The sequence below is a fragment of the Xiphophorus hellerii genome, chromosome 24 (genome assembly GCF_003331165.1).
Source record: "Xiphophorus hellerii strain 12219 chromosome 24, Xiphophorus_hellerii-4.1, whole genome shotgun sequence".
In the NCBI taxonomy this organism is placed as follows: Eukaryota; Metazoa; Chordata; class Actinopteri; order Cyprinodontiformes; family Poeciliidae; genus Xiphophorus; species Xiphophorus hellerii.
Window position 1 is genome coordinate 14,716,069 of NC_045695.1, and position 23,486 is coordinate 14,739,554.

A 23,486-nucleotide genomic window follows, 5' to 3' on the forward strand; every position below is an offset into this window, starting at 1 on the left:
GCGTCTCATTTAAAAGCTTTGCTTGCTAATTAATTTAAGGAGAAAAAATCAGCTGCTTTAAAGTGTGAAGTGTGTTTATCCAAAGTTTAGCTGAAGTGAATCTCACAGAGAGTGAACTCCATCCTCTGCAGCCTGCAGCTCTTCTCTTCATTCACGCTGATGTGCAGCTGTAGATTAATGGTATAGAAATGCATTGTGGGAGTTCAGTGCTGCTGTGCGGTCGTTCTCCTTCCGCTCCTATTGGAGGGGCGGCTCTCTGCTCTCCTGTATCCGGGCAGGTTTCTGGCCACCCTGTGGGGGAACCCGCGCACTGCAGCGCCGTCTGAACCGCCGGTGTGTGTTTGTGTGTCAGGAACTTGAGCTCGGCGGGGGAGGAGGCGAGGAGCCAGCTGCGCTGCTGCGAAGGCCTGGTCGACTCGCTGCTGCACATCCTGAAGGCCTGCGTCAACACCTCGGACTACGACAGCAAGGTGCCGCCGCCACGCTTCTCAGTTTATTCCCAGCAGGAGAGGCTGAGGATGAGACGAACTCAGCTGAACACTGTCACCCAGCAAACTGTGATGAAGAAGCACTTCAGCTCGCACTTGCATTTTAACCTCTAATATGATCAAATTTCTTTTTTTATTATTTAATAATTCAGTCATGACAGTTTTTTGTTGTTGTTTTCATCAAAGGTTGTCTAAGATTTATCCATATGGTTTATTTAAGTACTAGTTTATATTACTCATGTAAAATGTAACTAAACAGACAACTTTGTGGAGAAAATAATTTATTTAGCAGATCAACAATCTGAACTTTTTAGAAAATGTATTATTTTATTTATTATTAATGGTGGACTCAGATATTCATATTGGGGAGTCTAATACTGGTGGTTTATGCAAAACATCTATAAAAATAAACTACAGTTAGATTTTATTGAGTTAATCAGATCAAAATGTATTTTTTTATTCTAACCCAAAAGCCTGATTTGTTCCAGCAGAAAGATTTTACCTTCAGCTCTGATCCTAAACATTTATAGAAATAAAAACTTTATGTGGTTTCTAGAAACTTCAAATAAGAACAAATATATGTATTGCTTAAAAGTAAAACAAAGTTGATCTTTTAGCAATTACTGGATTAAAATTTTCCAAATATTTTCATGTGGCGCCACCTTCAGGCTCAACTTATAATTTGTGAAGAAGAAAACAAAGCAAACTGATGGGTGAATTATTCTTAATAGAAAAACGTTTCTCCTGTTCAGATTGTGGAGAACAGCGTCTGCACCCTGAGGAACCTCTCGTACCGCCTGGAGGTGGAGATGCCGTCCTCCCGTCTCCTTGGCAACCAGGAGCTGGACACCCTGCTGGGTTTCTCCTCGCCGGTGAAGGAGCTGGACTACCTGTGCTGGGGGAAGAGACGGCGCGGCAGGAAGAGGGGCGGCTGGGCCGAAGGCAAGGTACGACGGCGGAGGAAAGAGTCGTTTCCTGATCGGATTTCAGAGGTTTATTGACGTCCTCTCCGCCCTGCAGTGGGACGGCGTCGGCCCCATCCCAGGTTTCTGCCAGTCTCTGAGGGGGGCGGAGCTGCTGTGGCACCCCATGGTGGTGAAGCCGTACCTCAACCTGCTGGCTGAGAGCTCCAACCCGGCCACCCTGGAGGGCGCCGCCGGCTCCCTGCAGAACCTCTCCGCTGGAAACTGGAAGGTAGAACATCTCACTTCATCACAACGTAGCATTCTTTACTTTTGAGACTGTCCTGCTACAAAATAATACAGAAAAGAGATAAATAATGCCTCACAAGATATTCTCAAGCTCAAGAAGTTTAAAAAAAGTAACAAAATAAAGAAAAAAACAACCATAGATACCTGGATGGATAAACATTTAAAGTGATTTAAAGCACATTAATAGACACTTCTTTAAATTCCAGAAAATTGCAAAACACCCGAAACACTGAGTTCCTTTAAATCTGGACGTCTGGAAATAGAGTTGTAATGGTTTAATTTATTTTGATGCACAGGTTTACTTATTCTTCTGAAATATCAAAATTGGTATTATGCTATTGTGGCTAAATGTTTTGTAAATTTTGTTTTCTTGTGACTCAATATAGATAAAATAAATTTTTAAAAAATAATTGACCGTTCTTCATTTTCAGGAAAAGTAAACTGAGTCATATGGAAATCAGTTTGTGTTTTCATCTGCAGTTCTCCGCCTACATCCGAGCCGCAGTGCGTAAAGAGAAAGGTTTGCCCATCCTGGTGGAGCTGCTGAGGATGGACAACGATCGGGTGGTCTGCTCCGTCGCAACCGCACTCAGAAACATGGCGCTGGACAGCCGCAACAAGGAGCTGATCGGTACGCACACACAGTCAGAAGACAAACTGGAGAAGCAGCAGCTGTATGAGATGAATATGTCTGAATATGTCAGGAAAGTACGCCATGCGGGACCTGGTGAACCGGCTGCCGGGCGGCACTCCCTCTGTGCTGTCCGACGACACGGTGGCATCGGTGTGCTGCACGCTGCATGAGGTCACCAGCCGCAACATGGAGAACGCCAAAGCTCTGGCTGACAGCGGCGGCATCGAGAAGCTGGTGGACATCAGCAAAGGACGAGGGAAAGGGTAAAAACAGAGGCTGAACTTTTAATTAAAGATGGTTGAAGGGCAGAAAGTGCATCAGGCACATGATGATTAACAGAAGTGGGGAGCAAGCTGTTTGGCAAGCCCAGTGCTCATATAATCTAGTACAGCAAGTCCAACAACCAAAAAGTCCAGTATGGCAAGTTAAATACCTAGTAATCATGTGCAGCAAATCCTGCACCTTTTCCTCTACGGCAAACACAATGTCCATTTACTCCAGCATAGCAAATCGATTTCTCACATGACCATATATGGCAAGGTCAAGGCTCATATTCTTCAGTACGGCAAGCCAAATGCTCAAATAGTGCAAAATGGAAATTCCATCTTCATATCATTTATTTATTTATTACAGCTAAACCCAATGGCTGCAAATCTAGTATGGCAAGCCCAATATTCATATAATCCAACATAGCAAATCAATGTTTGAATAAACCGGTATGGCAAACCCAACGATCATATATCCTGGTATGTAGAAAACATTGGTCACATAATTTAAAAAATATATTTTCTTGATTATTTGCTTCTTTTGGTATTGGCTCTTTGGGGTACACAGAAAGTAAAATAAGGTTCTTCATATGTTATGGTGTTACAGGTACTCAATGAAAGTAGTAAAGGCTGCTGCTCAGGTGTTGAACACACTGTGGCAATACAGAGAGCTGAGGAGTCTCTATAAACAGGTGGGTGGAATATTTAACAAAAGTTACCCTTTACGTTTAAAACATTCCAGTTTCAAGCTGGATCTTCCCAGTGAATTTGACTTCTTGTTGTGATGTGTCACATGCAAACAGGACGGATGGAACTACACTCACTTTGTCACCCCAGTGTCCACCCTGGAGAGAGACCGCTACCGTTCCCAGCCGACCCTGCCCACCAGCCCTCTGCAGATGTCCCCTGTCATCCAGTCAGGTATGAAATGTGAGATAATCCTCCATATTTTACCCTAACTTTAAGGTAAACATTTCCTGTTTTGTGTTCACCACCAGGTGGCAGTGCAACATCCTCGCCCGCCATGCTCGGGATAAGAAGACACAGCTCAAACTACCAGAGGGCGCAGTCATCTATGCAACTCGACACATATTATGGAGACAGTTTACACAAACGGCAGTACACAGGTTGGTATTTTGGCGTTCCTCAGGGTTGTGTACCTGAGCTCCTAATGCAGTGGTGTCCAAACTGTTTCCCCAGGGAGCCAAAACTGGCTAGTTTAGCTACAAAATTCATGAAATTGAAAATGCTAAAATTTGGGGGGTTTTTTTTGTTTGTTTTTGTTTGCAATAATAAACCAATATTTTTTAATAAAATTGTATATTAAAGACCAAAAACATAAAAAAGGGCTTAGAACTGTTACCTTATTAATCAAAAAAGTCCATTTCTAAATGTCTTTGGGCATCAATTGTTTATATTTTGTTGGCCAAATTTGTACCAATCTTGACTTGTGGTTGGGGCTGAACAAAATAATTTCAAGGGCCACAAATGGCCCCGGGGCCACACTTTGGACACACCTGCCCTACTGTTTTAATGCTAATTTGTTTTAATGTCTTTTGGCAGGGTCAGACAAGAAAACTCCCTATTTTATTGGGACATATTCCTCCCAGTCAGGAGAGGATATAAGAAGATCACAGGTAAGAAAAGTTTACACTTTAGCCAGTGTTAGCAAGCACATTTGGAGTTTAGTCAATTGATCCTTCAAATATCTCCAAATTGAACCTATTTTTATGGATTTTGAAGGATATTTCTTTCAACTTGGTGTGGAAACAATTATTTCACTCCAGTATTTCTCTCGTAGCATCCAGAGCCATTCTACGACGAACCCGACAGGAAGAACTACAACAGCTACAGAATGTACCTGTCGTCGCCTCAAGGCTACGGCGAGGAGCGCTACGAGGACGAAGCGGTCCACCTGCCGTCCTCGCCCGACGGCTACGCCACCCAGTCGCTCCGATTCAAAGCCAACACCAACTACGTGGACTTCTACTCCACCACGCGGAGGCCTTCCAACAGGGCCAACAAGTTCACCGGGTCCCCCGACTCCTGGGTGTAGGCACAAACAAAACTCACACGCAGTGTGCGTCCAGCTTTACCGTGCGTTTCTGTGGGTCTTCGTGCGTGGGGAGTACACTGTACCGTTTGTTTGGGTGAAAAGTTGCGGATGCATGTGAATCTGTGTTGAAAATGGGCTGAGGGACCAGGATCGAATCGCTGTCGGTTTGACGAAGTCAGAAAGTAAGTAGGAAAGTTCAGTACGTTATCAGTTTAAACTCAAGGAGTTTGGTTTAGTTTGATTGAGGCGGAAAACGTCTCAATACTTCAAATGAACGCATCATTCCTGACACGTTTTCAGCTACAGTTCTGTGAAAAAGTATTTTCCTCCTTAAGAATTTGTTTTGTTTTACAATTTTTGATAAGTTGGATTCATACATATTGTGTTTATAGGGAGAAATTTTAAATCATCATATAAAAAAAGGCTTTTTTCATATCATTTTTGAGTTAATGGCTTATGAGACTTTTTAACAGCTGCATTTCTTTTCTACCCTCCTGTAACAGCTAGCTGCACAACAGTTCTAACCCTCTTTAAATTTACATTTAATTTGCTGCGCTAGGCATGAAGCTGATCTTTACTGAAATCAGCAATAATACACAATCAATGCAAACTAATTTATCCAGGAAATGTTGAGCTTTACAAAAAGGAAAAGTTTAGCTAAAAAAAGTAGGAGCTTCTTCTTGTGCTGTGTGTAGATTTGTTTTTCTTTTCTGAATGAAATGCTCATTAGCTCTACATGAGTGAAGTCAACTAAAATACTTGGAATAAAATCCAAATGGTTAAACAGCATTTCTCAGATTTTTAGCATCAAATCCAAGACATAATCCATAATATTTTTAATTTTATGACAAATTTAGTTTAAAAACCAAATTTAAAGCCTAAGTGCAGCCTTCTAGATTCTCTAAGTGGCAGATTTTGCAGAGGAAATTTCTGGAAATGTCTTATTTTTCTGTTGCAGGCATTTTAATCGCCTTATTTTTGTCTTTTTGTCACAAGGTGCATTTGGTAAGAAAAAAGGACATGAAAAAAGACTAAAGCAGCCCTGGCGTCACTGTTTACTGGAGTGTTTGTTCATGTTAACTGACTCGTTTTCCTCTGCAGTAAAAATGTGAAGTGTGTTGGCTTCATAACATAGATATTGTCTGCCACTGTTTCATGGACACAAGAGAGAAGAAGCTTGTTGCAGCCGGGGATTTATCCAAACGAGGATAAAAGACGCCTGGACAAAAAAACCCGGGTTTTTTTTGTTATCATCACTCTGGGGAACCTTTAAAAACTCAGAACCAGAGGTACGACTGTAACTCGTCACTTCATGTTGGCCACAAGTGCAGTAAATATATCATAAAGTATGTGAAATATGTGCAAAAAAATATGTGAAAATCTATTTGTACAGATACACTGGAATAACTGTCCTGTTACATTGTTGTATTCAATATGTAGAAATTTCTATGTGATTGTGTGGATAAGATTTTTCTATTATTTATTGATTATTTTTTATTAATTTAATTGTGATCTGACCAAAATACACCATCTGTCTGTTCTGTCCAGAAATGATGACAGTAATGTGCAATGTTAAAGAGGGAAAATATATGTATAGGGATTAACGAATATATCACAACAGTCACTGGAGTTTGAGTCTTTCTTGACAATAATTATCATCCCAAAGCCGAAATGTGGTTCAAAAAATCATTCTAATCTATTGGTTGTTTTTTTTCCCTCAAAACGGTTTTGCTACATATAGTAAGTTGGTAGCACTATTCTACTAATAAACGTTGAAAACATTTAGCTTTTGCAAATCAAAGCTACTTTAGTCATTAAAAATGATTTTTTTTATTCTAATTTACACCATTTCATACAGTCTCACATCGTTCTTTGATATATTTTGTGTATTTTGATGCTAAAGTTGTCTGTTGTTGCAGGAATGTCACTTTTCTCTCATGAATTCGTGCTGCAGTTCAAGGTTCCGCCACAAGAGGGAGACATCATGTAACCAGACAGGTAGATTCTGGGTCAAAGTGATGCTTTTATGGGCTATTTGTTATTGTAAATGATGACGTCATTAGCTGACATAAACAAGATGAGGCTGCTGCAGGTTTTTTGCACCTTCTGTGTTTTTTTTTATCTTGTTTTTGTTTCCAGTTTTTTTCTCATTTCATTTTCAAATTAGGACAGAAAAATCCTCACTTCTATAAGTGAGCCTGGTGCTGGAAATTCGACACGATTCGCTTTTAAATATGCGAATCGTACTCAGAAGCATCAACTCAGCTCCTGAGTTGATGCTGTAAGAACTGAAAAACTCCCAACGAGTTTTAAAAGTGTAAATATACAGCCCCAAGTGGAGCAGAAACACATTAATCTGATTGATTTAAAAACAGTGTTTTATCTATCTGGTGTCTAATGCAGCACTCTGTGTCAACATGACAAAGTTGTGGTCTGGACAAACGAGTTCAGGGAATCCTGGAGGTTTCTGGAGAAATTCGTCATCTTCTCAGAGAGTCTGGCGTTTTCCAGTGAAACATGAATGCGCCACCAGCAGACATGGAGGGCGAGGTTTCCAGCGGGAGCGTGTCGGCTGGTTTGAGTCGAGTCCAGGTTCTGGTTCCGATCTGAACTCGCTGCAGTTTGGGTTCTGATGGAGCTTCAGCGGTTTCTCCAGACATGAAAAGTTTCTGAAGAACAAAAAACATTTCAGAACAGAAGTGAGATTCAACAAACTCTGAGTTTCTTCAGGAAGTCAGGGTTCAGTTATCTGAACCAAACACTTTACTTAACTATATTATAACGTTTCTGTGAGCAGGTCAGTGTGTGTGTGTGTGTGTGTGTGTGTGTGTGTGTCCTACAGGTCAGTTAATGTTAAAACCAACAGATTTTAAAAGGAGTTTAGCTAGAGGTGCCGAGGTTACGCTCACCTTGGTTGTACAGAAGTGGTCTGTATTCTGCATTCATCAGCGTTTTTATGATTTGATTTGTTTAGAACTTATGTAAAGAAAACCACAAGTATTATAGACATTTAGTTATTATTATTGGTTACTTTCTGAAAGATGTGAAACAGAATATAGAAACAATAAGTTGTGTATTGAATAATGTTTAAAATTTGTGCTGAAATTTTGCTTTATCATCCATGATTCTTCTCATTGTTGTTTGGACGCCGAACGTCATCTGAGCATTTGCTTGCTAGATGGGTCATTATCAGCTGCGACCACAAGAGGGCGGTAGAGAAACATTCTGGTAAAAATAAAATCATCTTTGTTTATGACAGTTGTATATATTTTTAAATGAAGCTTAATTGTTTTTTATTATTATTTTCTAGCTCTAGCTAAGTAAGGATCCCTTATTTCAAGTTTACTGATATATTTGCAGTCAAAACTACACTTGCTTGAAAGGTAGCAAAAAAGGAATATCGGCAGTATCAGCAAAAAACTTTGAAGTCGGTGCATTCCTGGAGTAAAAATGCACCGATTTCAAAGTTTTTTGCTGATACTGCCGATATTCCTGTTTTCAAGTTTTTGCTTGAAAACCAGCAAAACAGGAATATCGGCAGTATCAGCAAAAAACTTTGAAATCGGTGCATTCCTGGAGTAAAAATAGATTGATAAAAAAACAACAAAATTAAGCAGAAATCATGTTCTTCTCAACATTAATCCTCAATTTTGACTGATTATGATGAACTTTGGGTGTTTTAATCTAAAAATCCCATTAAATACCAAACTAATTATGAAAATCCTCTTCATTTGCAGACCAAGATCTGAACCCACATTCTTTGCATCTGAGGTCTGATGCCTTAACCACATGACCTTCTACACTTTAGAAGTTTCTCATGGCGCATTTATCTTTTCTGCTGTCAATAGTGACTGATTGAGGCTAACAAAATAGACATTCTTTCCAGGATTTGAACTCTTGTCCTTTGTACTTGTCGTCTGATGCTTTAACCTGTTGACCACATGATCGTTCACACTTTTAATGACATATGTTGAGGTGTTTTGATCTTCATGTATCAAGTGACAGATGAATGACTTTCGGGGTAGTTTCACTGCTCATTGAGTGACAGGTTTAACTAATGACTCTCAGTTTAAAGGTGTGACTACCTGCACCACCACACCTGGATTGACTGATTTAATCAGATGCTCTGCAAGTAAACACGCTCTTCAGTTTTAATTATCATTCAAGATTATTTGTATATCACATTTCAGCAACAAGACAGTTCATAGTGCTTTATATCATAAAAACACAAAACTACACAGTCATGAAAACACCACCCAGTAAACAATTGAGAAAACCAGTAACATTACATTTTGATGAATGGCATCACAAAAACTATCTTTGCACATCTAATAAGTTGCTCCATGTTTTAGATATTATGGTTCAAAATGGTTCAAATTCTGGAAAGAATGTCTATTCTGTCAGCCTCGTTCAGTCACCATTGACAGCAGAAAAAATAAATGTGCTACAAGAAATTTCAGGAGTGTGTAGGATCATGTGGTCCACAGGTTAGGGCATCAGACACCAAGTATTAAGGTCAAGGGTTCAAAGCCTGGAAAGAATGTCTATTTTGTCAGCCTTTTCCAGTCAATACTGACATCTGAAAAGATAAATGCGCCACGAGAAACTGGCAAAGCGTAGAAGGTCATGTGGTCCACAGGTTAAGGCATCAGACCTCAGATACAAAGGATGTGGGTTCAGATCTTGGTCTGTTAATGAAGTGGATCTACATGATTAATTTAGGATTTTTAGATTAAAACCCACAAACTTCATGATAATCAGTCAAACTTAAGGCCAATTTCTGCCTAAGTATCTTTTTTTATCATTCTATTTTGTCACTCCAGGAATGCACCGATTTCAAAGTTTTTTGCTGATACTGCCAATTTTCCTTTTTTGCTGCTTTTTAAGCGAAAACTCAAAAACAGGAATACCTGGACCAGGTTCTTCAGGACCCAAACACACACGCTGTGTGTTCAGCCGGTCAAAGATTTACCACCAAGAGTTATCTACAGTCTGCTCTGGAAATTATTGTTGTCAATGCTGCTTTAAGCTACTTAAAATGTAACTTTTTAAAATCAGTGTTGCTGTTTTTCTTTGTCGCCATTTTCTTTGACTTTAGTGGAACTGGACAACATTCAGGTTTAAACAGGGAGGAAGTACACAGAAAAACACAACGTTAACCAAAAAACTCAACCAAACAAACAGTGACATTTACTATTACAAGCAATACTTTTTAATTTTACTTGATCAATTTAATAAAAATATCAGAATTTTCAATCCTTAAACATCTTTTAACCAGATATTCACCAAACACAGACGCACACAGTTAGTTTTTCTTAAAGCTTCATCAGGTTTAAATTGAAAGAAAACGGATTTTTCTAAGAATGACTTTGCCTGACGTAGTTATTTGTTGTTATTCCCACAAGAAATTGGACTGGTTTTCCATAAAATCTACATGTAACTTTAAATTTAGGTTTCTCTGATGATGTAATTTTTAATTATTAAATGATTGATCATTTGATCAGCTACTCAGTACTTGAGTAGAGTTTGTATCAAAAAACAATTTTACTGTGAAATAATTTATTGGACGTCTATTTTTTACAGTAACTTGAGTGAAATATGTTGAACCTGTGCTGCTCTTACTTTAGGACATTATTGTGAGCTCTTCCCTCTGAGTAAATCTAAAACTAAATAAAGTGCCAAATAGTGACACAAACAAAGAAATGAGTAATTTTAGGGTGATTTACAGTAGTTATTTTGTTGCACATCAGTGCATCAGTTAGTTCAGCCTTGCAGCACAGAACTAGAGAGGATCATTAACGGTTCTGTTGTCTTTGTTTTCCCTCCGATCTGAAGGACCCGGTGTTGTTTACCGACACGCTGAGGAAGAACCTGGATCCCTTCGGCCGGCACTCTGACGAGGAGCTGTGGAAAGCTCTGGAGGAGGCGAGTGTTCACCACATCTTCTTTAGTAACTGCGTCACATCACGACCGTCGGCGACGTTCCCATCTCCTTCAGGTCCAGCTGAAGTCCGTAGCCGAGGAACTGCCGGGAAAGCTGGAGACGGTTCTGGCCGAGTCCGGCTCCAACTTCAGCGCGGGTCAGAGGCAGCTGGTGTGTTTGGCCAGGGCCGTCCTGAGGAGGAACCGCATCCTCATCATCGACGAGGCCACGGCCAACGTGGACCCCCGGTACGCTACGGAGAGAAACACACACACACACACGGAGGCCCGATCAGATCATCTTTGTTGTTGCAGGACAGACGAGCTGATTCAGAAAACCATCCGGGATAAGTTCAGGGAATGTACCGTTCTCACCATCGCTCACCGCCTCAACACCATCATAGACTAGGTTCAAGTCCTGTTTCCGACAGACACCAACCTTTAAAAGTTGGAGTTCTCCCAACTTTTTTGTAAACAGGACAAAAGAAAAGTAATGTTTTCATTAGAAATGCTCAAATTTGCACTCCCAACATTGTGGAAAATATTGTCAGGAGAGATGAAGATGTAACAGGTGGGTCAGTGACATTAAGCATTTGTTGTAAAAATTGGGTGTTATCTGCTTTGTAACTAATGTCCTCATAAAGAGTCTAATATCTTTTTCTACAACCCAGGATGAAAAAAAAGTCAATGTGTAGTGAAACTTTACGAAAAAATACAAAACCTTTTTACTTGCTGTTAATCGCCATAAAAGCATTTCAGCCAGAAATAAAATCAAAGGATGACAGTGACTCACATTTGTGGTATTTGTAGAAGTTTGAGCGTCAAGGTTGCCAGTTGCTTGGATGGCACAGTTGATAAAGACTGTCCTTTGGTCCCGATGATTGTTAGTTCAAGACCGCCATGGTTTTAAAATTTCACAGGGAAAACTGACTATGTGGTATTTGTAGAAGTTCGAGCGTCAAGGTTGCCAGTTGCTTGAATGGCACACTGGATAAAGACTGTGCTTTGGTCCTGATGATTCTTAGTTCAAGACCTGCATGGTGTTAAATTTTCACAAGGAAAGCTGACTATGTGGTATTTGTAGAAGTTCGAGCTCCAAGTTTGCCAGTTGCTTGGATGGCGCACTGGATAAAGACTGTGCTTTGGTCCTGATGATTCTTAGTTCAAGACCTGCATGGTTTTAAAATTTCACAAGGAAAACTGACTATGTGGTATTTGTAGAAGTTCGAGCGTGAAGGTTGCCAGTTGCTTTGATGGCACACTGGATAAAGACTGTGCTTTGGTCCCAATGGTTCTTAGTTCAAGACCAGCATGGTTTTAAAATTTCACAGGGAAAACTGACTATGTGGTATTTGTAGAAGTTCGAGCGTCAAGGTTGCCAGTTTCTTGGATGGCACACTGGATAAAGACTGTGCTTTGGTCCCAATGGTTCTTAGTTCAAGACCAGCATGGTTTTAAAATTTCACAGGGAAAACTGACTATGTGGTATTTGTAGAAGTTCGAGCGTCAAGGTTGCCAGTTGCTTGAATGGCACACTGGATAAAGACTGTGCTTTGGTCCCGATGATTCTTAGTTCAAGACCTGCATGGTGTTAAATTTTCACAAGGAAAGCTGACTATGTGGTATTTGTAGAAGTTCGAGCTCCAAGTTTGCCAGTTGCTTGGATGGCGCACTGGATAAAGACTGTGCTTTGGTCCTGATGATTCTTAGTTCAAGACCTGCATGGTTTTAAAATTTCACAAGGAAAACTGACTATGTGGTATTTGTAGAAGTTCGAGCGTGAAGGTTGCCAGTTGCTTTGATGGCGCACTGGATAAAGACTGCGCTTTGGTCCCGATGGGTCTTAGTTCAAGACCTGCATGGTTTTAAAATTTCACAAGGAAAACTGACTATGTGGTATTTGTAGAAGTTCGAGCTCCAAGTTTGCCAGTTGCTTGGATGGCACACTGGATAAAGACTGTGCTTTGGTCCCAATGGTTCTTAGTTCAAGACCTGCATGGTGTTAAATTTTCACAGGGAAAACTGACTATGTGGTATTTGTAGAAGTTCGAGCGTCAAGGTTGCCAGTTGCTTGAATGGCACACTGGATAAAGACTGTGCTTTGGTCCCGATGATTCTTAGTTCAAGACCTACATGGTGTTAAATTTTCACAAGGAAAGCTGACTATGTGGTATTTGTAGAAGTTCGAGCTCCAAGTTTGCCAGTTGCTTGGATGGCGCACTGGATAAAGACTGTGCTTTGGTCCTGATGATTCTTAGTTCAAGACCTGCATGGTGTCAAATTTTCACAAGGAAAACTAACTATGTGGTATTTGTAGAAGTTCGAGCGTGAAGGTTGCCAGTTGCTTGGATGGCGCACTGGATAAAGACTGTGCTTTGGTCCCGATGGTTCTTAGTTCAAGACCTGCATGGTTTTAAAATTTCACAAGGAAAACTAACTATGTGGTATTTGTAGAAGTTCGAGCGTGAAGGTTGCCAGTTGCTTTGATGGCGCACTGGATAAAGACTGCGCTTTGGTCCCGATGGTTCTTAGTTCAAGACCTGCATGGTTTTAAAATTTCACAAGGAAAACTGACTATGTGGTATTTGTAGAAGTTCGAGCTCCAAGTTTGCCAGTTGCTTGGATGGCACACTGGATAAAGACTGTGCTTTGGTCCCAATGGTTCTTAGTTCAAGACCTGCTTAAGGCATGGATTTTGCTGGAAAATATTGTTAGGATGAACAGGTAACAAGAAGAGTGTCCCCCTCCCCCCTACGGGGGGAGGGGGACACTCTTCTTGTCACTCTTGTCCCCCTCCCCCCTACGGGGGGAGGGGGACACTCTTCTTGTCCCCCTCCCCCCTACGGGGGGAGGGGACACTCTTCTTGTCCCCCTCCCCCCTACGGGGGGAGGGGGACACTCTTCTTGTCCCCCTCCCCCCTACGGGGGGAGGGGACACTCTTCTTGTCCCCCTCCCCCCTACGGGGGGAGGGGGACACTCTTCTTGTAGGGGAAGTAGGGGAACTCTTCTAGTTCCCCTACTTCTTCTTGTCCCCCCATCCTCTCCTCCCTACTCTTCTTGTCCCCCCCTCTCCTAGCCCCCTCTCTTCTTCTCCCACCCCCCCTACTCTTTTTGTCCCCCCCCTCTCTTCTCCTCCCCCCATCTTCTCCTTCCCCCATCTTCTCCTCTCCCTCCCTACTCTTCTTATCCCCTGCACCCCCCCCCCTTATCCCCCCCCCCCCGGTTGGAGGGGGGGAATTACCTGTTCATCCTAACAATATTTTACAGCAAAACCTTGTCTTAAGCAGGTCTTGAACTAAGAACCATCAGGACCAAAGCACAGTCTTTATCCAGTGTGCCATCCAAGCAACTGGCAACCTTCACGCTCGAACTTCTACAAATACCACATAGTCAGTTTTCCTTGTGAAATTTTAAAACCATGCAGGTCTTGAACTAAGAATCATCGGGACCAAAGCACAGTGTTTATCCAGTGTGCCATCCAAGCAACCGGCAATCTTGACGCTCGAACTTCTACAAATACCACATAGTCAGTTTTCCTTGTGAAATTTTAAAACCATGCAGGTCTTGAACTAAGAATCATCGGGACCAAAGGACAGTCTTTATCAACTGTGCCATCCAAGCAACTGGCAACCTTGACGCTCGAACTTCTACAAATACCACAAATGTGATTCACTGTCATCCTTTGATTTTATTTCTGGCTGAAATGCTTTTATGGCGATTAACAGCAAGGAAAAAGGTTTTGTATTTTTTCGTAAAGTTTCACTACACATTGACTTTTTTTTCATCCTGGGTTGTAGAAAAAGATATTACAAATACCACATAGTCAGTTTTCCTTGTGAAAATTTAAAACCATGCAGGTCTTGAACTAAGAATCATCTGGACCAAAGCACAGTCTTTATCCAGTGTGCCATCCAAGAAACTGGCAACCTTGATGCTTGAACTTCTACAAATACCACATAGTCAGTTTTCCTTGTGAAAATTTAACACCATGCAGGTCTTGAACTAAGAACCATCAGGACCAAAGCACAGTCTTTATCCAGTGTGCCATCCAAGCAACTGGCAACCTTGACGCTCGAACTTCTACAAATACCACATAGTCAGTTTTCCTTGTGAAATTTTAAAACCATGCTGGTGTTGAACTAAGAATCATCGAGACCAAAGCACAGTGTTTATCCAGTGTGCCATTCAAGCACCTGGCAACCTTGGCACTAGAACTTCTACAAATACCACAAGTTTGGACCCAGGAACGTGATCTTTTAAAACAATCCCTTAAGCAGGTCTTGAAAACCTTTGAATCCCTTAATATTGCACCTGCCTCAAATCTTATTTAGACCCAGTCAAATGATGAATGCCATCATTTTTTAATAAGCTATAAAATGCTTTGTTTTTTGGTTTTGAAAGGCTGGAAGTTGATTCCACACTTATTTGTTCCAAAACGCTGCATGTTTGAAAATTAATTTCAGCCACAACATGATAAACCACAACTGATTTAAAAATAATTCTAAAATACACTGGTGAACTGCTTTGTGTATCAGTGTGGGAACAATCGTCTCATCTTGAATGTGAACAAAAGAAATGTGATGATTGTAGATTTCAGGAGGAACAGGATTAGCTCAAACACTGTTCCCATCATGGCAGAAGAAGTGGAGATGGTTGAGGAATATGAATACCCTTGTGTTCACCTGAACACCAGACTGCAGATGCAGTAGGGAGGCCGTCTACAAGAAGAGGCAGAGGAGAATGTAATTTTTGAGCAATTTAAAGGTCTTATCTCTTCTGCAGGCAGCTGTTGGTATAGCAGCATCAGACCCAGAAACATAAAAAGGCTCAAAATCCTGATAAAGAATGCTGGTTATATTTTGGGGTCGACTGTATAACGTTTGGAGATAATGCAAAGAAGGATGAAGAAAATTATGGACAACCATGACCATCCGCTTCATGAGAGTGTCCTGGAAAAATGGTGTCTTCAGTCAAAGGCTTCTTCAAATTCGATTTCAGACATACCGCTAGGAAAGATCTTTAATGCCAACACCCAACTCTTTTTTTTTTTTTTTTATATTTTTTATTAGGTTTTAACATCAAAATACAAAATGTACAAAAATATATGAACAAGATATGTAAACTTTTTTTCTATAACAGAACCGAACATAAGTCGTACAGAACACATGGATAAGCCTTCCCAAATAAAATCCCGAGGAATAAGAAAAGAAAACAAGAGAAAACAAAAAGTAGATATGTTAGAAGAAGAAATAAAAAAGACATTAGTCTTGTGTGCAAAGTACAATGATATAAATATAGGTCTTAATAGTGAAAGAAAGAGAAAAAAAAAAAAAAAAAAAAGGGGGGGGGGGGAAGGATTTAAGAAAAAGGTACATCAATGGGTATTAATGACAAAATAAATAATTTGATAAATAATATGATAATGTAAATAAAAAGGTCAGGCAAAAGCAAAATTTAGTTGGGCACCATACGGGACGGCAATGTCTGAACAAAATCAAAAAACGGCTGCCAAATCTTTAAAAATTTAGTTGTGGAACCTCGTAGGGTAAATTTAATCTTATCAAGTTTACTAAAGTGTAAAGCATCTTTAATCCAGATTTCAAATGAGGGAGGTAAAGCTGATTTCCAGCACAGCAATATTCTACGCCTCGCCAACAAAGTGAGAAATGAAACCAGATCAGCCTCAAGTCTTGACAAAGAAACCGTCTCAGGAAGTACACCAAACAATGCAGTTAGTGGATCAGGCTGGATGGACATATGAGCTACTTCAGACAAGGCTGCAAAAATGTTTGTCCAATATTGCTTTAGTGATGGGCATGACCAAAACATATGGATCAGTGAGGCAGGTGTTTGATGGCAACGATCGCATTCCGGACTAACGTTTGGGTATATTTTAGAAAGCCTGGCCTTAGTCCAGTGAGTGCGATGCAGGACCTTACACTGAATTAGTCCGTGTCTGGCACACAGTGACGAACCATGAACACGGTAAAGAATTCTATCCCACAAGTCATCTGGAAACAGAAAACCCAAGTCCTCTTCCCATGCCGCTTTGATTGAGAGAATTGGGGACTCACGAAGACAGCACAATCTCTCATACAAACATGAAATAGGACCCTTTTTCGGTGGGGAAGGTGACAGAAGATTATCCAAATCATTAACAGGAGGTTTAGAGGGAAAGAGAGAAGTTTTTTCCTTAACATAACTTCGGACCTGTAGGTAACGAAAAAAGTGGCTCTTTGGGAGGTCGAATTTTGCAGAAAGCTGATCAAAGGAGACAAATGTACCCTCCTCATAGAGGTCACTAAAGCTTTTGATACCATGAGAAAACCAAACTGAGAAAGCATTATCGATCATAGAGGGCCGGAATAAAGGGTTCTTGAAGATAGGAGATTGTAAAGAAAAAAGGTTTAATTTAAAATAGCGGCGGAACTGAAACCAAATTTTCAGAGTCACTCTCACCATTTTGTTGATCGGAATTTCAGCTCCTGATAGCAATTTGGGAGCATAAACTAAAGCAGACAAAGACGATCGTATACAGGATGAGGCTTCCAAATCCAGCCAAGCCGGGGCACTGTCCAAATCATTTGCCTTTAACCAATAATTAAGAATTCTAATATTGGATGCCCAATAATAAAACATAAAGTCCGGCCATGCCATTCCACCCACACTTTTTGGTCTCCTAAGATATGATTTACGAATTCTAGAGGGTTTATGATCCCAAATAAATCCAGTGATGATTTGGTCCAGTTTGCTAAAAAAAGAAACGGGGATAAAAACAGGGACACACTGAAAGAGAAAAGAAAACTTGGGAAGCACGTTCATTTTAATCGTATTAATTCTCCCAGCAACGGATAAATGAAGCAAAGACCATCTATCTAGGTCTTGTTTGACCTTGTCCACCAACGGCTCAAAGTTAAATTTAAAAAGGTCGCAAAATTTACATTTGACCTTAACACTGCTAAGGAAAATGATTATTTAATGCTAAAAATACACTTAATCTTATGACATGTGTAAAGGGATAGTCAACACTTTATTTGGAACAGTTTTCTGTGGAGCATGGGGGAGCTCACAATAGCAGACCTTCAAACAAAAGCAGGGCCCTTTTGCCTCCCCCACACACAGAGCAATAAAGTTACATTCCGATGGAGCAGAGGGGACTTCTTGGCGCCAGGGATCTTCCGTATCAGGCAGAGATGACCACGAAGTGGTCCGTCCTCTTACTCAGATAAAAACCAGACATCTGAGCTGTGGTGAGGGGAGTTTCCGGGTTTCTTTGGGGGCTGGGGCAGGTCTCTGAGTGGTCAAAGAACGGAACGCCTTGACTGCATATATTAAATAGGGAAACGCCTCTTACATTTAAAAATACAGGTCAGCAAGCCAGCAAGAGAGGTTTTTTTCCATCTTTTTCCTCCACGTGGGCGCCTTTGTCTGTCTTATGTGTTTCGTGTTGTCTGTTTTCCCCATGTCTGTATAAAATGTATATCTCTGTATCTCTGCAGCTTTGTTGTCGATTGCTTAGTATGAATTAAACTCTGTGATCTGTGACGTCATTGTGCCTCGCCGTCTCCTTGCCAGCGTGATGACATCCGCTCGAGACCCGGCTAACAGGAGGAAAGGAGAGCCATGCTTTTTCCAAAAGTTTAAGCTAACCTAATAACTTTCTTCCTTAACAACACCTAAATATGTAAAACCATCAAGGGCAACCCTAAATGGGAGAGAAGCAAGTGAATATTTTCGAGCCACCGAATTTAATGGAAAAATTTCACTTTTACCAAGGTTTAGTTTATGGCCAGAAACGCGGCTAAATTGATCAAGAGTTGAAAGTACAATAGGGACTGAAGAGGCTGGTTTAGAAATATAGAGAAGCAAGTCGTCGGCGTACAAGGAAAGTCGTTGTTCAATGCCTGATCTTGTGACCCCACTTAAATGTGTATTGGATCTAAGTGAGATGGCCAATGGCTCTATAGCTATTGCAAAAAGTAATGGGGACATGGGGCACCCCTGTCTAGTGCCTCTGAAAAGAGGAAAGTATTTAGAGTAAATGGAATTTGTTTTGACAGAGGCAAGTGGGGAAGTGTATAAGAGCTTTATCCATGAAACAAACTTATTACCAAATCCAAAACGTTGAAGTACATAAAAAAGGTAACCCCACTCCACCCTGTCAAACGCCTTCTCCGCATCCAGACTAATCACAAATTCAGCTTCACAAGAATCTGTGGGGTTATAGAGCACATTAAATAACCGTCTAACATTGGAGAAGGCATATCTCCCCTTAATAAATCCAGTCTGGTCAGGACTGATCAAAGATGGCAAGACAGTTTCTAAACGGAGGGCTAAAAGTTTGGCGAGAATTTTATAGTCTACATTTAAAAGAGAAATTGGGCGATAGGAGCCACAAGATAAAGGATCTTTATCCTTCTTCAGGATCAAAGAAATAGAAGCCTGTAACAAGGATGCTGGGAGAGTTCCAGTTTCAAATGAGTGCCTAAACATGTTCAGTAGTAGGGGAGCCAATTTAAGACTGAACGTTTTATAAAATTCGACAGGAAATCCATCCTGTCCTGGGCATTTTGAACTTTGCATATTATTAAGAGCACGTAGAACTTCTTCTACAGCCAAGGGCTCTTCCATTTTAAGACTATAAGTTCAGTCTCAACACCCAACTCTTTGAAGAAGTTGAATTAATGAGGCAAGTTTAATTTCCCTTTGGAATCAATAAATTATTTTTGAATTTCAATAAGGGATGGCTGAAGATGGTTTTTCAGTGTTTCCAGCCGCCTTCAGCTAATCACATTTATTGAACTGCCCCCTTTTATGATAACTCCCGGCACAAGGAGTTATATTTATGGTGTCAACTTGGTCAATTTTTAGTAAAAGCCTTCACCAGGTAAAAAGGTTAACTTAAGTTAACAATCTACTTTAAGTATTCTCTGTTCATTAAAAAGTCTGTATGCTAGATGCATGGTGTGGTCATGATTCACAGCATACATTATGCCAAGAAAGATTTTGCTGTGTCAGAAGGAAAGCAAAACAAAATTTTAATTCAGGAATTTAACCTCTCTGATGGTCAGATTGTTTTTTTTTTAAATAGAGTCATTGAATGGAAAAAAATATATACATATACAGTACCTATTGCAACATTTTCATTCTCTGATGTGTGTTGCTTCCGCATCATTTTAATACTAAGTACACATGACCAAAAAAACCAGTGATGTGTCTGGAAGGAAGAATTAAAAACAAATGCCATCCTATTTTTCAGAGACACTTTAAACAATCGATGGCCCCTCCAGAGTAATCCATATTCTCCAGATCCATATTTGCAAGTCCTGAAACATCAACTATTGTGTCGAATTAGTATTCAGAAGCCACAAATGACGAGTAAGGCCTGCATATAGCAACACACACGGACTCCTCTCCAAATACTGAAGTTTTAATCATGTATAAATCACACACACACACACACACACCAAATTCACATTCACCCCAAATAGCAATCCTTTTGTGAAAGGGGAGGTAAGGGCCCGAGACGGGGCGTGAAGCGCCGCTCGCTACCTAACATACATAATGAAAAGTGCAAGCTCCATCATTTTCTGGAGATAAAAGTGTTCTGATGAGAGCTGGAGACAATAGCAGGACATTAATCTCCTTGACGTACCAAGCTTTTGCTTTAAAACACTCGCTTCCCCCATTCAGGCCCGCTGTACGCTCCAAAAGCATAGGGGAGAGCGGGGTATTGTGAGCCATTTTTTACATTTGTTTCCCTATAGGCAAGGTAAAATGATGTATCAGTAAAATGTAAACATTTCCTATTAATTTGGGATGTTTCCTAGCTATGGAAGTTATCAGAAAATCGTCAAGACAAAGGACAATGAAAATATGATTGTTTTAAAAAAAGTGGTCCTGTGTCTCACTTTACCCCAGATCAGGGGTAAAGTTAGACAGACCAGAAAAATCAATGGGGTAAATTGAACCATTTGGGGGTAAGCTGATACACTTACGTTTTCCACTTTAATACTACCATAACACATGTTGTAACAATTTGAATCCTGACTGACAACCTAACCTTCAAAAACAAAAAAATGTCAGACTAGGATCAGTGTTACGGAGATTGGTTAATTATAGTTAGCACTTGAAAGTAACCCAAAGTATTAAAATGTAAATCAAATACAACATAATATACTTCAAAATGTTTTAATTAACATTCACAGTGTGAGAATCATAGCACAGGACCTTTAGCTAGTATCTGGGTGTCAAGAGCAAAGTACAAGCAGAACCAGCTAATGCACAGTCTGGGTCTCAGAACATGGACCCATAATCGGAACTTGTCTTCATTCATCCATCCTGTTCTGGTGGAGGCACCTTTGGCTCCTGGAGGTGCTCCTATCAGGAAGTCATCCTTAAACCTAACTCTGGGGAAGACAAACATAGGAGGTATGGCATTCCCAGCAGCATTCACTGCACACACCACAGTCACTAGTTCTCCCCTCTCAGATGATGTGATAGAACCAACTTGCTTTTTTCCTTTCTCTGTCACAACCTGAATCAAGATAGAAAGTCTAGAATCAGGGACAAATGTACAATCAGTAGGTTACTATTGGTCTAAAAGTACATTGTATTTAATTTCTTTCCATTCATTTTTCCAGCTCACAGGTTCACTGGTTATTATCACAATCCACTCAATATCAGTATGGTGCTCTCTTGTGTATCATGTGTAGCTTACCTGTCGTGGCTTTTGAACTGTAAAGACGCCGGTTTAATCTACATTGTAAATCATGTGTGGAGGGAATGTGTGCCTGTGAAAGAGGAGAGGCAAAAAAAAAAACCTTATCAGAATTCAAAACAAATCTTACGGGTAAAGCTAACTTAAAACATTTGCAACTAAAAAAGTGTCACCTGTCCATCACTACAGCCAGATTGTCAAAGAACTCCCCTACTGTAGTTTTATTGAAGGCTGTAGCCCTTCCCAGGGATGTTGCCTCTGGAGTTTGGACAGACAGATGGCAACATGCAAGAAACCTCCGAAACCACTCTATTCCTAGAGAGTAGATAATTTATTATTATAAGATTATTATTTAGCATTATTATTTAGCTTGTGATCACTTGCACACCCTAGCATACCTGCACATTGTTTCTCTGTCCAATTGGCTGGAACAGGGATATTGTTTCTCTTTGCGTATTCAAATGCCAGTTCACGGCACTTAACTGGAGGAAGGCCGTGGAACTGGTCAGCTAGTTGTTTCAAGTGTTTAGCAAGCTCCTCCTCCATCTCATCTGTGAATATTCTCTTTGCCTCAGCTACTGCACTCCGGGCTACTGATTTTACTTGCCCTTTCTCTTTTTTCTTTATGAATCTTTGTAGGGTTGTCTTGTCAATATTTCTGTCCCTTCCAGCTTTTCTTAAAGACTTCTTTCCTTGCCTGACCTCAGCAGCTGCATTCTCCAATTCTGCGAGGGGTGTTTGTCCCCAGGTTGTTTTCCTGGTGTACTTTCTTGGCATGATGGCTTTTCTACAATGGTTATGACATAAAAATTAAACAGATGTAATGTAATATTACACTAAATATGTTTAAGACTAAACTTAAATTGTACTTCATGATGGGGTAACGTAAGACAGTGTATCACATTACCCCACGGCATTTGTCTCATTTAACCCCACAGCCATCATTTTATAAAAAACAACATCTCTAGCAAGTCAGGCTAATCTTGAACTAGCATCAATCACATGGTTGTATATGTTGGAAGTTCATCAACATGCATGATATAAATTTTTCTACCTGAATTAATTTGCTTTGACACAATAGTTAATTACGTTTATAGCTAGAAAATTTACTTTCACGTGCAAAAAACACATTTTTATGAAAAAAACATACTTACCACAGCAACAGCATCAACTTCACCTTCCTGGCAAGGGGAGAATGGGAGGGGCTTGTAAATATAATGGTCACATTACCATAATTTTGTTCCATTGCCTAGATATAAGGGGTGTCTCACATTACCCAATGTCTCACAATACCCCGCTCTCCCCTATCTGGTTTTGTCACACACACACACACACACAGAATAACCTTTTGCAAATAAGATGGAAAATTGCTCAAGAGACAAAATACATGGACTGACTTGCATCATAAACACATGTGCACCCCATCAGACTTGGATGACAATAGACATATTTACATGGACAAACTCATATGCTCCTGGAATCAGCAGAAGTTTTATAAAGCACAAGAAAAAAAAAACTCTTTTAATGGGAGAAATCAAGCCATGTGGATTTCATTTCATTTTCAACTGGAAAACATTATCAACCAGTCTGCTCTGTTTAGTATGGAAAAATGTCAGGCAATTCTGATTGGTCTCCAGGTACTTCAAGCTTGAATTGAGGTACCTTTGAATTGGGACATTTGGAAAGACTGAGATAAACGACGGCCGTCTCTGAGCTGCCAAACGCTTCCCAACTTGGAATAATGAACTGAATTAAAGGTTTAGAAAGTAACAGGTCAGACATTTTCTGTACACTGCTTCACAAATTAATAAAAAAGACAGAAAGAAAGAAATTTGAATCCAGACATATGGTAGGACAATAGAACCCTGCTAAATCTGATAAGTGGGTTAATGGCATGATTGGTGAGTTTTACAGGTCTTCATGGACCAACAACACTTTCTAAGTTATCACTGAAATATGCATCATGTATGAGCAGCAAAACTTTATCCAACAGGCCAAAAATAACTGCATCTTCCATAATTCAAGTTTCATCAGTTTGGATCTGAACCCATTTCAGTCCAGATGAACAGTTTTTTTTAAGGTTTTAAAAAATGATAACTGTATATATTGCATATATACACACACACACAATGATACATCAGATGACTGATGTATGCAAACCCGATCTACCAAAAACAGTACAGAATAT

At 40.3% G+C, this 23,486-nt stretch overlaps 1 protein-coding gene and 2 long non-coding RNA genes across 4 annotated transcripts in view; 2 read left to right on the forward strand and 1 right to left on the reverse strand.

Moving 5' to 3' along the window:
• Positions 1-6,284, forward strand: part of LOC116715896 (plakophilin-4-like) — a 32,174-nt gene extending 25,890 nt beyond the window's left edge. For both annotated transcript variants that reach the window (XM_032556616.1, XM_032556615.1), the window contains exons 13-22: positions 353-470; positions 1,241-1,435; positions 1,509-1,682; positions 2,180-2,330; positions 2,404-2,596; positions 3,207-3,291; positions 3,403-3,520; positions 3,598-3,726; positions 4,163-4,236; positions 4,401-6,284. In XM_032556616.1, the coding sequence (XP_032412507.1) occupies positions 353-470; positions 1,241-1,435; positions 1,509-1,682; positions 2,180-2,330; positions 2,404-2,596; positions 3,207-3,291; positions 3,403-3,520; positions 3,598-3,726; positions 4,163-4,236; positions 4,401-4,655 (1,492 nt within the window). In that variant the 3' untranslated portion in view covers positions 4,656-6,284. The remainder of the gene's footprint in view (positions 1-352; positions 471-1,240; positions 1,436-1,508; positions 1,683-2,179; positions 2,331-2,403; positions 2,597-3,206; positions 3,292-3,402; positions 3,521-3,597; positions 3,727-4,162; positions 4,237-4,400) is intronic.
• A 1,057-nt stretch (positions 6,285-7,341) lies between these two features.
• On the forward strand, positions 7,342-20,768 carry LOC116715991 (uncharacterized). Its single transcript, XR_004338328.1, has 3 exons — positions 7,342-7,354; positions 9,323-9,325; positions 20,293-20,768. It is a non-coding gene; the product is annotated as an uncharacterized LOC116715991 (long non-coding RNA).
• LOC116715989 (uncharacterized) lies at positions 20,754-21,692 on the reverse strand. Its single transcript, XR_004338326.1, has 3 exons — positions 21,472-21,692; positions 21,299-21,371; positions 20,754-21,115 (listed from the first exon to the last, which is right to left on the reverse strand). It is a non-coding gene; the product is annotated as an uncharacterized LOC116715989 (long non-coding RNA).
• Positions 21,693-23,486: the final 1,794 nt, after the last annotated feature.